At 39.5% G+C, this 13,890-nt stretch overlaps 1 protein-coding gene across 4 annotated transcripts; it reads left to right on the plus strand.

The window, feature by feature from the left end:
* The first annotated feature begins 108 nt into the window (after positions 1-108).
* Positions 109-13,862, plus strand: LOC108125402 (Krueppel homolog 1). Of its 4 annotated transcripts, none has more exons than XM_070276723.1 (4): positions 109-1,362; positions 10,317-11,020; positions 11,086-12,464; positions 12,530-13,862. In XM_070276723.1, exons 2-4 carry the CDS (start codon positions 10,334-10,336, stop codon positions 12,855-12,857), a joined length of 2,394 nt encoding a protein of 797 aa, XP_070132824.1. In that variant the 5' UTR covers positions 109-1,362; positions 10,317-10,333; the 3' UTR covers positions 12,858-13,862. The 4 variants fall into 4 exon arrangements, with proteins under 4 accessions (XP_070132824.1, XP_017097072.2, XP_070132825.1 ...); XM_017241583.3 differs by lacking the exon at positions 109-1,362 and adding an exon at positions 8,906-9,216; XM_017241579.3 differs by lacking the exon at positions 109-1,362 and adding an exon at positions 9,251-9,616.
* The last annotated feature ends 28 nt before the right edge of the window (positions 13,863-13,890 follow it).

Genomic DNA, 13,890 nt, shown 5'->3' on the forward strand with positions numbered 1-13,890 from the left:
GCGTCGCTGTCGGCGCCTCAGTCGCTGTAGACGTCTCTGCCACCGCTTCTGCTTCTGCCGTCAACTAGCTTTGTTCTCGGTGAATTTTTTGGTTCTCGTATTTCGTATTTCTCGACGAGCAGGCGACGCGTCAGCAACTTACGAACGGACGGAAACCTGTAGTAGTATTAGAAGGCTTTCTGTGCGATACGCGCCACATATCCGTTGATCTCGTTTGCCTTAAAAACTAAACTAAAATAAATAAACTAAACAAAAAAAAAATAAACAAATAAATCAAATAACGTAGTGGAAAAGTTCAAGTAAGGTTTAAGCATACGCAAGTGCAATTTTTAAATCAATTTTTTATTACGTTGTGTGTATAAATTAATGAAAGAAAAGACTGAACAGGAATATAATTTTACTTTTTGCTGCAAAAATCAAAAGTCTAAAGAAAATCAAACTCAAGAAAGAAAAGTGCGCGAAAGTGGAAAGAATTCTTGAATTGTATTTACCCAAGACCCCCTCCTAATGGCGTTATGTATTTGTACATAAGCAACCTAGGTCAATATTGTTTATAGTGGCGTGTGAATGTGCGCAGCCAACAAATAAAGGCAAAAAAAATAATAAATCCAAATGTTGATTGCAAGTTGCTCGGCAGATAATAATAAATAGAAGAAAAAATCGCTCACAAACACAAATACCAGCGCACTCGTGACTTATACGGCATATATATACGGAAATCGAAGAAGAAACACGATTCTAAACTTGAAAATAATAATTTTATAACATCGAAGGTTAGCCGAAAAAGATACAAAAGCCGAACAACACCGAAGCAAGCACGAGCAGTGAACGAAGTCGTGTGCTACACTTACACACCCACACCCACACACACTGAGAGAGCAGCAACCATTGCCTAGCTCTAGCCTAATCAAGTATACGCCTAGTGTGGCAGTGCGATCGCTGTGCTCCGCCGAGTCGATAGTAGTAACAATAACAAAAGCGAAAATGGCTCGGTTCTAACGGTTTCGTTTGGTCATCGTCCAAAGTGAGAGAAGAGAGAGCAACAGCAGCAGCAGCAGCAGAATTGCGATTACGGGTACGGGTCTACGGCTACGACTACGGAGGTACACGGTTCTGGCTGCCGAACGCGAAACACTGACAAAAGTTTTGGTGCAAAAACACTTGCCGTTGGTCGATTCGCGTGTTTAGACGCGCCACTCCCACAGAACTAGCAAAAAAAAATAATAAATAATAAATACAAGTTTCAACAAAACAGCCAAAAAATAAGTGTTAAACTACAATATACAATATTGGATTATCTTTCTAAAAAAAAGGAAAAGTTTGTGAAACAAAATATTGACACAACCTCTACTAAATTTTATGGTAAGTAATGAACTTTGTTCTAAAATCTGAAAAATGATTTAATAGAAACATTTATTAAGCCATCATGTCGTATACGTAATGTGCCAAATGAACATACACCCCTTTCTAACCTATCTACGTCAAAGCAAAGTTAGTACGTCAAATGATAAGCAAACCAAAAATATCTCAACAGATCTATAAATGCGCAATCAGAAAAATCACACAAATATGATGTGAGTTTCCCATTACGGACTGTCATTATTATTTCATCGATTACCGCAATTCACTGCAGTCTTAGAAAATGTAATTCCCGAATACAACACCTGTTTTGACTACCATTCCTGGTGACTCAAAAGTCGATATTGGCTTAAGAACCATTTGAGTCATCATGACAATAGGCCAATCTAAATATATATTGTTCTAGGTATTCGCAAATTTTTGATAATGTTTTGATTCTCAAGAGGGGTTTCCTAAACAGCCGTGACTCATGGGTGGTCATGGGGTGAGTCACCTTGTGGCTCATGCCCCCAAAGTCGGAGGATCATGCGACTCTACTATCTGTATCTAACTAATCAGGCGATCTTCTAAGAAACGCAATAGAAATGAAAAGTTGAGCTAGCCCTTGAAATACTAATATTTTTTGGCGGAATTTGCCACTTGACTTTACCACCCATGCCTTTTATGACAATGAAATACCTCATAAATCATATCAATTTGCAAACGGCCATATCATTCCCTTAACATTATTAGAATGAAATAAATTTTCATGGAATTTTCCAACTAGTGGATTGATTAGGAGTTGAATAGATTAATTTAGAAGAGTTTAAAAAAGAAATCAACTTTAAAATCTTATTAAGAATAAAATTAAAACGAATTGGAATTAAGAATAAAAGAAGATCAAGGGAAAAAGATTATTAAGATTTAGTAAGAATTTCTATATATATTAAGAAAGCATACAACCAGTTCTTGACTTAAGCAGAAAGAATGGTTAGTGATGAAAAAGGGTTTTTAGAGCTTAACAACTTTAAAGTTTCCGTTTAGGAAATTCAGGAAATTCCATAGATTAACATAGATATTTTATAGTGTACCCTTGTACAGGAAATTGTTGCGGTGGGAGCGAAAGCAGAGCCCAACGACAAAATAACGATTATACAACAAAAGAAGCGAAATGCTCGCAGCTGCTATCGCAAAAATTGGCAAGTTGATTTAATTCTTGATTCTTTTGGGTTTCGCTGGCTTGCCTTGTCGTAGCTGCGTTCATTCACGTTCCACCTGTGAAAATTATCAGAACTGCCAGTCGAACTCTTATCACTCTGGCGATATTCAAATCTACTTAATGGCCAAACAGCTCTGGTGTTCGAATGAATTTATGAATGGTGTGGTGCTCGAATTCCATTGGGCGGGGAGGTTCAACAATGGCCGACATGTCGAAGTACTTCCCGTTCCCGTTAACAGGTGATATTAACTTGGTTAAAACCCAAAAAGACTGGCTAGAAAGCGGAAATACAAAATAGTATCTTTAAGATATTCAAATCTAACCGATAAGCGATATATCTATGAAATATATATATCAGTAATCGCTCCATTTGACTTTCCCCAGTCGTACTTTTCATCTTTGGACTCGTTTTATATTTGGCAATTATAGCACCCCCGATATCTTTAGTACTAATAATTCTCTGGTTTTTTTGTTGCAATTTTGCAGTCAAGAAAATAACCAACTTTTATTTATAGAACTGAAACAATTTCAAGTGTTTTTGCCAGAGACCGAGCACTAAAACCAAAAGCTAAAATTAAAAATAGTCTTCAACTCTTATCAAACTGTTCGGCATTCTCTGATTTAATGGGTTTTTGAGGAAAGAGAATGCTTTATTTGGACTTGTTTCAGCTTATCATTGCAAAAATTCAGATGATCACATGACAAACTCGTGAGTGCAGGATTCCATATTCGATTTCTTATTATTATTTTGATTAAGCTACCGGACCGACGACAACGATGACGACCCTTTGCCTACCCCATTAAGTTTCGTATTGGAACGCCTCAGCAACAAATATCGAGCGGATGTTCTCGTTGCTTTATTGTTTTTTTCCGCCTTTGAATATCTTTGAGATACAAATACACACACACAATGATAAACTGACTGTGCCTGTGGTATTCGTATTCTATCGCTAAGGTTAAAAAAAATTAAATACAAATAAAAAAGCCGGTTCGCAGACATGCGTAATACTCGCGGCAATGTATGCGTACTTTTGTGAATCGGTGTGCCAAAAATTCTGTACCTATAGAGGACCCCCCCTTAACACCGCCAGCTCCATTAACAAAAAATCCGCCATATTTTGGGGTTTTTTTCTGGTAGTTGTTGCTGCTTAATTCTAAAATTTTGCCGTTCGTTTTGTATATTTGTTTATCATCATTCTTTTTTGATACTTTTATAAATAAACGAAGAGGGGTAACATGGACGAGGCTTTTGTACTCTTTCAATAAAATATGTAATTAACAAATAAATAAATAATAGCTAATAAATATACATATTATGGGATAAGTCATAGGTGTTTGTAGAGTTTTAGTGTTAAATATATGTATATTGTGTATAATAAATATTCTCTAATTTCCAGACAAAATTAGAATACCCTCTAATTGTTTTTTTTTATTTTTCAAACGTTGACCTTGGTTAACAAAATTTTTGTGGAAGTTTTTGTTTTTGTTCTGATTTCTTTGTTCTATTTGCTAAAAAAAAATGACTCGACGATCCCACCAGCTTAATCTTAATATATAAACATATACATGGGAATATATACATTTTATTTGATGAGAAATATGAATTCATTTCCTTTCTTATTCATACGAAATTGTCACATATTATTCTTGATAACAATAAATATTTCTACATTTTTAAGTAGACTTTTAAAAAATGTAGATATTTGCAAATAATCTAGAAACATTGTTGTTTATTTTATTAGTGTATTACGAATCCCAACTGCAGCCCTCGCATTTGAAAACGAAATGCATTTGTGTTTGTATGTATGTATCTGTGTTCCTGTACACGACAATACAAATACAAATTTTTTCTGCCAAGTTCAAGGACAAGACTGCTGCGACGCGTCGCTTTTGACGCAACTCGTTGGCTGTACATGTTCTGTTGGTGCTTTTAATGCAGTTGCCACAAGTTTCCTTTTTATTTTCTTTCACTTTTATGAAATTTAAGAAAATATTAAAAATTAGAAAAGTTAAAAAAGTTAAAATAGATTTACCAAAGGAACCATCTTTCTTTTAACTTCTAAGTTCATGGGTTTCTTTTTTTAAGATTTAATATCCAATGATTTGATTAAAATTATATTTAATTTTATTATTTTTAGTACTCTGATTACTTACTTTTGTTAATTGTTTAAACAGAAATAAATCTTAAGTATTCGATGCTGTTTTTTTTGGTCGATAACCTGTCTAACATGTTTTTGGCAAAAACAGAACACAATTTCGAATATTTGCCCATGTATTGTATGTACCTAATATTATACAGCTGTTTCCAACCACCAATAAATAGCCTTATATAAATTCTTGATCGGTCACTTCCAAGTTCGAACTCTCTTTTGTAGATTGTATCTGAAAGATAGCACTTAAAAATTAGGTTAAAATTAACTTGAAGCCGGAACCAAATGCTGAAGCACAAGCCTCCAGGATACGCCCATCAATATTTTTTTTAATCATAATTATTTCCAATGCCGGAAGCCCAACGAGAGATAACTCGTTTAACTTTAGAACGAATTCCTCAAAAAATTTCCAGAACCCTGGCGGCACTCCCTCCAAAAAAAAAAAATTAAAAATCAAAATAAATTCAGAGATTATTTTTAAACTGCATTAAAAAGTGTAATTCAATTTTGTGTAATTCAAGCAAAAAAAAAAAACACTTTAAAAAACAAGAGACTGTAATTGGAGTCTCCCCCCAATGCAGTAGCAGCGCAGTCGACGTCGCTGCACTCCCGAAAAATAAAAGGGAAACACTTGTGTGTGCGATGGCCTCTTTGTCTTCGTTTTGAGTTTATTTACTCAAGTTTACTTATTGCATTTACTCTGAAGTTGTTACTAATATTACGTTGAGGCATGTGTGTGCTGTGAATGAAGACCCCCCCGCCTGGGAGTGGGGCCTGCACGATCACAGATACAGATACATTCGCTCGTTGAGGTTGTCGTTTTTGGGTTTCTTTTCTTCACACACACTCCGAAAATATCGTTGTGAGCTTTTGTTGTTGCTCTTGTCACGGCCCGTGCAGTTCGTTGACCCTTTTGTATGGCCAGCGTTGGATTGAGGTTGAGCAGAGTAGCGTCATGCCGGAATAAATGTACATAAAAATAAATAACTCATGCAGATACATCACAAATAAAATCAGTAACAATTAATAATCAAATAATAGAAAATAAGTGACTTTGAAAAAAGTATGCAACTCAAAATCCTCAGAAGTTCACACACACAGAGGCACTCACAAAGCTGCAGCTCGACCAAAGCCGACTGCAACGCCGACGTGGGCAGAGCAGCTGCGTCGTGCCTTGCTGCACTCTCACATTCTCAATGTCGCCACTCACTCTCTCGTCCCCACACTCATACACGCCTGACTTGGGGGCTGTTCTCGTTGTTGTCTTGAACTTGAACTACACGTGGAGGCCGTGCACGAGTTTTCGACTCGCTTGCGGAGCAGCTGGGCATGGCGATGCCATAAGGAGGCAGTGCACGAGTTTTCAACAGCCGGCAATCAATGCGCGTGCTGGCCACCCAACCACCCACCCCGCCCACTCACCACCACTCGGCCCTCTCGCCACCTCATACTCTCATCTGCAATGAGTAAGCATGTTGTTCTGTTCGTTGTGCGGTGACTGTTGCAGCGGCAGCTACGCCAGCAGCGAGGCCGTGTGGGTGGGGCGGGTGGAATGTCAAACGAAAGGGAAGTCGCTTGCTGCGCCATTTATATACATACATACATATGTACATACATACATACGTGGCAGTGGTTTTTCCGACAGAAAAGTGAAAACACCTAACAGAGGGTTGTTTCTTCTCTTTAACCAGAAGCTTTAAAATTTCGTATTTAAAATCATGAACTTGCGTAATACCAGTAGAACCTACTATTACGCTACATATTATAGTTCTTTCTTTTAGTTATTATTTCATTTCATCCACACTACACGGCTTTGCATCATTAGCGGTTTGAATGTGCGCCTGCCTGCCCCCTGTCTTGGCTGCTTTTTTGACCTAGGCCAACCGCTACGACCCACGCAATTTGTGCGTGGCTCTCTGCTCGTCCGAGCTGGCGTAGCGTCGGCGCTGGCGTCGACGGCGCTGCTGCTGCTGCGCTGCCATGGCTTAGACATGGTGTCTAGACCTTCGCAATAAAAATCTAAACAAAGTTGAGAAAAAAGTACATAGAACAAGAGATAATAAATAACTGTAAATGTTCTTCAGATACAAGTTCGGAAAATGTATCTAAGAGATTTTATAAAACTTAAATAGTAGCAGAATTATCAGAAAAGTAGTAGAATTGGTAGTTTATTTTCAGTTCTTAAAACTAAAATGTTAAGCAAGCTGCAAGTACTAAAATAGTACAAAATACTAACTTATAAAAGGAACCTAATAAATTTTTAGTGACTTTGTTTTAAAGAGAAACTTTTTTTCATTCTTCCATTCATTATAATTTCTAAAAACCTATTTCAAAATAGTACCAAAAATGGTCAATTTATATACATATGATCAATAGTATGTATGATAGTTTATGATATGGTTAATAGTTATGATTAATAGTACCAAAAATGATCAATTTAAAAAAAAAGCTCCAAAATATAAATACTTTCCCATACAAACTCCAAATAAACTTTATACTATAAATAAAAGAAATCGTATACTCATCAATTTGTGTTGTAATGGATATTCGGGTACTCAGGTACTCAGAACAGAATATGTACATAAACAAATCGGGGAACCCAACAGTGAAAAGAGCTGGGGAATACGAAGAGCTTACAATTTGCTTATTGAATAGTTAGTTCATTGAACCTGCAGTATGGAAAGCAGACCAAACAAAGAACCCAAAACCGATATCTTACACCCGACTACTATTATACCCTATTTTTTTGTTATTCACAGAACTTGAAATAATGTTGTAATACCGCTTAGACTTTGAATATTACTAAATATAAATTCGTAATCATATTTGTTCATTCTAAATAAGCATGTAATTATTTAAGAGATTAGCTAGCAAGTTGATTGCAAAATATAAATAAATATACATATATACATATATATATTTTTTACTTATTTATATATTTGTTTTGCTATAAAAAACAAGCTCTATTATGATATTATACAATATAATTGGTTTGTAAAATGGAAAATTTATATAGTTTTGCTGTGCTTATAAACTAGACATTTTTATTACTATATTTAACTATTAAAAATAACCAGATTATAAAGTGTATGACCTATTTCAAAGTATTCATAACCATTTAGAAATATTACTGAATAAATAGACAGAAATTCTTCTCTCTCCGTTTACTGATCTATCCAAACAACTTTGAGATTCCACTCTTAACCTTTTCTGGCCATAAAACTAGTTTCAAGCCCCGCTCTATTTCTGAGCTATCCCAACAAAATAACGGTAGAAATATGGACAAAGTTGTTCTTTTATTTGTTGTGTGTGTTGTGTATCTGAGCTGGAAAACCTCGATCATAAGCCACACGAGCATGCTTTTAGCTCCATAATGGGTAAATTTATTTATCGTTTGTCGTACCTTCAGAAACTTTTTGGTCGGGTAGCCCCAAACGAGCACTACCCGAAAGTATTCGGATCTCTGGTTTCTTTAGTGTTCGGTCTTCGGTCTTCCGTCTCCGATAGTCAGATACTCATACAAAAATAGTTTTTATGTCGAATGTTAATGAACTTTTGCGCTAGTTTCACGCTCAGCCGAATAAACATCCGAAGAGCAATCCGAACAACAAAAATAACAAAAGCCGAAAAAGTTTTTTGAACTTTTCACTCAAAAAATTGTATCTTTTCGTTCTTGTTTGTCTTTTTTGAGGTTTTGTGAAGGGGAACCTGGTAGTAGGCTTTCTAAATTTAAGCTTAAGGGCAGATCTTGAAATTATGTCTACAAAATACTAATTATTAATATTCTGTAACTAATTACTGATTATTTAGTTAGTCACATAACATAATTACAATTAAAAATTATTTAAAAATATCATCTACTTGAAAATACCGCAATGTTAAAATAAAAATCATCATTACTAATCATATGAATTAGTCATTATTTTCGTTATTTCATTATTTCTGAACAGAAATGATTCTATTCTATTCTGGTACCAAAAATTCCTTCTTATCAGAACCCACTCAAACCAGAAAATTACCACTCAAATTGGAAAAAAATCCCTTTAGTCCATTTCACTCAAACATTTTCCAATTGTGGGAAATTTCAGATGGACTTGGGACCAATTTTTTTTGGTGGTTGGTTTTTCCGTTCCATGAAGTTTTTGGGGTTTGAGGTTGAATTTTCGGCAACTCACCCACCATTCTCAGTTGAACCATCAAACCTAGAACTTCGGCACCGAAAATGTGAAAGTTGTGTGTGTGTGTGTGTGTGTTGTGCGTAGTATTAACCGAAAATGACCGATTTCTCAATGAACGATATTCTGAGATCATTTAGGAAAATGCGCATGAATAAGGCATCGGGTCAAGGCGGTCACCACCAATATAATAACCATCATCAGAACAACTATCGTCATCAGCCGCCGCAGAACATTCAAATCTATCAGCACACCTATCCCATGCAACAATCAAAGGATTTGAAAAAAATCATTAAAATCATTAAAAAGAATTTAATCAAGGAGAAAATTACACGTCAAATGAAGATTCTTGTCTAAAAATAATACATACACTTATCATCGATATGAATATGTAAATTGAATATATTGGAATATATTTTAATCTTAAGACTGCAGCTATAAACCACAAAGGACTGATAATACCGAGAACTGATATATGTTCCGATAAAGTCTGATTTTGCAAACCAAACGTAATCAATTCTATATACAAAATACAATTTTTTGAAAGATCTCTGAAAACTTGCCATGTAACTAGGAAGTATAAATCAAAATCAAAATGACTGAAAATAAGAAAGATACCACTACTTGGAGTACTAAGAAAATTTGGATTAACGATGTTGGCAACAAGTCGGATAATGACTTGGTGGATATATCCAAGACCAAAACAAAGGTCGTTACTAAAAAATCGGCCAAAGGTAACAAAGAAAATTTTCTTACCGGAAAGTTCGAGTCCGGTTGTTATCTTTTTTTTTTTTGTCGCACCCTCTTTTTTTTTGGCGTCGCCATTTTGATTTGGTATACCCAGTTTTAGGTTTCGGGAGAAGAAAATGTGGGGGGTTTACATTTTCATAACAGTAAACAAGAACGAGAGGGAGAGTGCCAACGGGGCGGAGAGGGTGGAATTGGAACTATGCCGGTTGCAAAGCTCTGGGCTTATCCAAAATATCCTCTCATTTCCCCCGAATGGGAAATATTTGAACTCTTACATATTGCGTAGTTTTTTCGAAGACTTTCCCCCAACTCTACCCTCTCTCTCTCTCTGACTTTCACTCTCTCTTTCAATTTCCTTGTATATTTCTTTTTCGGGGAAACACCGGCAATAAGAAAAGTGCGTAGCAGTTAGATGTTCCAGGGGTGGTTTATCCCTTTCCACTCCCCCTGTTTTCCAAGGGGCTTTTCCCAACCACCCGTATGGAACTTTCTATCTGTTTGGGGGGGTTTTTGCGTATTACTTTTGGGTTTTTCTTTGTGGCAGGATCAGGTCAATGAAACTTGTAAAGCAGGTTAGGGAGATATTTTTGGGGATGGGTGTGTTTTAATACTCCTAATTGTATTCTTAAAATAATCTTTATAATTATGATTATCTTTAAAACCATTTCCCTTTAATTATTCCAGATTCAACCGCATCCAAAATGGTTTACTATCCTGCTAACCAGCTCCTCATAAAAACGGAGCAACCCAGTCAGGCTCAATTTTGCCTGCAGGTGCCACCCACTCTGACCGCGACGACATCGACTTCGGGTCCCGGCCTCAGAATATCGTCCTCCGGCGGTCAGGAGCATTATGAACTGCTGCAGACACCGCAGCAGCGACAGTTGCAACTCCAGCAGCAACACCTCCAGGAGCAACAACAGTTCGACAACTATCAGCGAGCCATCCAGCAGCAGCAGCAGCAACAGCATCAGATAGTTTCCACGTCGACGACACCAGTCAACCGGATTAAGACTGAGGTGACCGGAAATTTTGCCCCAGCCGTTGCACATCCCCAGGCGCAGACGCAGCCGCAGCCGCGAAAGACCAACACCAACAAGCCCCAGTTCAAGTGCGAACAGTGTGGCATGACCTTTGGCAGCAAGTCGGCGCACACCTCCCACACCAAGTCGCATGCCAAGAACGCCGAGCTGGCGCTGGGCGCTGGGATGGGGGAGGCAGGCAGTGCTGCCGTCACGTTACCCCCGGCCATCGAGCTGAACGAGGCGGGTTTGCCGGTGGGCATTCCCAAGAGTCCGACCATCAAGCCGCTGGCGAATGTGGCAGCCGGAGCCGATCCCTATCAGTGCAATGTATGCCAGAAGACGTTTGCCGTTCCTGCAAGGCTGGTGAGTAACAATAAAGGATATAAGTACTATGAAATTCTAATCCTAATCTTCCCCATCTCTTCCAGATCCGTCACTATCGCACCCACACCGGCGAGCGGCCATTTGAGTGTGAATTCTGCCACAAACTATTCAGCGTCAAGGAGAACCTGCAGGTCCACCGACGCATTCACACCAAGGAGCGTCCGTACAAGTGCGAGGTCTGTGGACGTGCCTTCGAGCACTCCGGAAAACTCCACCGCCATATGCGCATCCACACCGGCGAACGACCACACAAGTGCTCCGTCTGCGAGAAGACTTTCATCCAGTCGGGCCAACTGGTCATCCACATGCGCACACACACCGGCGAGAAGCCCTACAAGTGCCCGGAGCCGGGCTGCGGCAAGGGATTCACCTGCTCCAAACAGCTGAAGGTGCACTCGCGCACCCACACGGGCGAGAAGCCCTACCACTGCGACATCTGCTTCCGTGACTTTGGCTACAACCATGTGCTGAAGCTGCACCGTGTCCAGCACTACGGCTCCAAGTGCTACAAGTGCACCATCTGCGATGAGACTTTCAAGAACAAGAAGGAAATGGAGGCTCACATCAAGGGGCATGCCAACGAGATTCCCGACGACGAAGCAGAGGCGGCAGCAGCAGCAGCAGGCTCCTCGTCCTCGGTCGTATCGCCATCCTCGCACGGCGTCAGTAGTGGAGTATCGGAGAGCAGCAGCAACTCGCCGCCCAGCTCCCCGGCGGCCACCAAGAAGCCTCGTCAGCCACGCCAGCCCCGTGGAACCAAAGCGACGGCAGCGTCTTCTGTCGCCTCGGCCTCACCATTCTCTCCCAGTTCCCCCAGCTCTACGTACTCGCCCTCGACCAGCAGCCTGGCCTCTCCTCCGCCCACGACGGCCCACTACCTGCCCGCCCCTGTAGAGCAGGATGCCCTGAGCCGGGACAGCGGAGTGTCCAGCGCCCAGCTAGCACACAGCAATTATGCGGACGAGGAGCTGCCCACGGACCTGAGCATACAGCAGGTGGCGGGTCAGGTGCCCACCCCAGCTGTCAGCTACTACCAGGCCCCGCCCAGTCTAGTGGAGTTGCAGCCCCAGGCAGCCGGACTCACCATCAATCCGGCCCTGCTTGAGGCGGCCAGCATGGCACGCCGTCATCACGACAACGACGATCAGGATCGGGAGCGCGACCAGGACGAGGACGTGCATGCCGCCGCCTGGCAAATGATTCAACTGCGTCGTGGTCATGCAGCCACGCCCCCTCCAGAGCAGCAAATACAATACCAGCCTGTCCCTCAGCAGCAGCAGCAGCAGCCACAGCTGCACGTCAGCGATCTGGCGGCCAACTATGATGACACCCACGAAGCAACAGTTCTCATCGAGCACTTCAAACGTGGCGACCTGGCCCGCCATGGTCTCCACAAGGGTTATGCGCCCGTGCCCAAGTACGAGTAAGTAGTAGAACTTTGTTGAGAACTTGGAGGAGATTACTAATCATTCTTTCTTTATCCAACAGATCTGCCTTGCCCAATCCGGATATCGTGCGCCGAGTGGAGGCAGCCATCGGACTGAGGTCCAGCACAGAGTCCCCTGAGCGAAGCTCGTCGCCGGAAAGCGACTCCCTGCTGATGGCCGACCGGAATGTGATGACCCTCCCGCTGCGCAAACGCAAACACTACATGAACAAGGGCGAGGGCAGCCAGGTGGAGCTGGAGAAACCCCAGGGAGCTGGCGGAGAGGTTAACTCCGCTAGCGGCGTTGATGCATCGATGGATACCTTGGATAGTTCCGGGTCGAAGGTGATGCGGATGAGCTCTGTCATCCAGTTCGCCAAGGCCTCGTAGGGGCTGGGCCCAGACTGGAGCCCCATCCCTACTCCTCCAATCAGCATAAAGACTGTCCAAACAAATTCTAACTGAAATTAGACTAAGCCCTTTTCTTTTTGAGATGATAAGGAACGTATGGGAGTGAAAGGATTTTTTTTCGAGCATCGAAGAGGAAAATGCCAAAAGTATTATAAAGCGGAAAAAAAATTGTTTTAAATTTACATTTTTTAGATGGAGAAACTCAAGTTCGAATGAAGGGATTTTTGTTAAATATTTTGTTTGGAAAAAATCACTGTTTTTCAACGTTATACGATTTGGACTTTAATTTGGCAAATATTGTTTCTGTTTTCCTGTGTTGTAACTTAGTCAAATTGCAGAAACTGGCATTATGATGGGTATTAAGCGTTGGCATCACTAATTATTAATTAATAAACAGAATAACTACAAAATGAAGAGACATTCAAGCATGAAGCGTACACAATAAGCATGCGTGCATTATTTTACAAAAAAAAAAAAAATAAAATAAAAGAAAACAAAAAACATAATATATCTACGGAAAATGAAAGCCATATTGGCATTTAACATATTACCTATAAAACTTATTTATTATTGAAATAAACTCTGCTCGCCAAACTTCTTCCTCCCCTCCAAAATTAGTATAAAACATCATCATCGACATCATTTATCCACCATTTGATAAGCATTTTATATTTTATATACAAGAACATAAAAAAAACACACGAAACAATTCAAAAATTGTCAAAAACAACCGACATTGAAAGCATTAACACAAAAAAAGATTTAAAATTAAAACACACAGAAATGGTAATTGAACTGATAAGCAAGATGCAAGCAAAAATAAGTAGATTTAAATATTTACCAACCAGAAAATAACAAATTATGATTAAGTGCTTCAAAAACATAAGTTAATTTTTAGGTCTAATTTGTAGTATCAAATATTGGAAGAAAAAAAGTAAATGAAATCATAATTCAAATAAAACAAGCATTATAATAAAAATGTAATCTAAAGACTTTGTTTTTTATTGAAAAG

Source organism: Drosophila bipectinata, chromosome 2L (assembly GCF_030179905.1).
Source record: "Drosophila bipectinata strain 14024-0381.07 chromosome 2L, DbipHiC1v2, whole genome shotgun sequence".
Classification (NCBI taxonomy): domain Eukaryota; kingdom Metazoa; phylum Arthropoda; class Insecta; order Diptera; family Drosophilidae; genus Drosophila; species Drosophila bipectinata.

Excerpts from the sequence above, each read along its gene's own strand:
- LOC108125402 (XM_017241583.3), top strand. The coding sequence starts at position 8,982 with ATGACCGATTTCTCAATGAACGATATTCTGAGATCATTTAGGAAAATG. Across the intron at positions 11,021-11,085 it reads TTGCCGTTCCTGCAAGGCTG|ATCCGTCACTATCGCACCCA; the intron begins GTGAGTAACAAT and ends CATCTCTTCCAG. Across the intron at positions 12,465-12,529 it reads GCGCCCGTGCCCAAGTACGA|ATCTGCCTTGCCCAATCCGG; the intron begins GTAAGTAGTAGA and ends TTTATCCAACAG.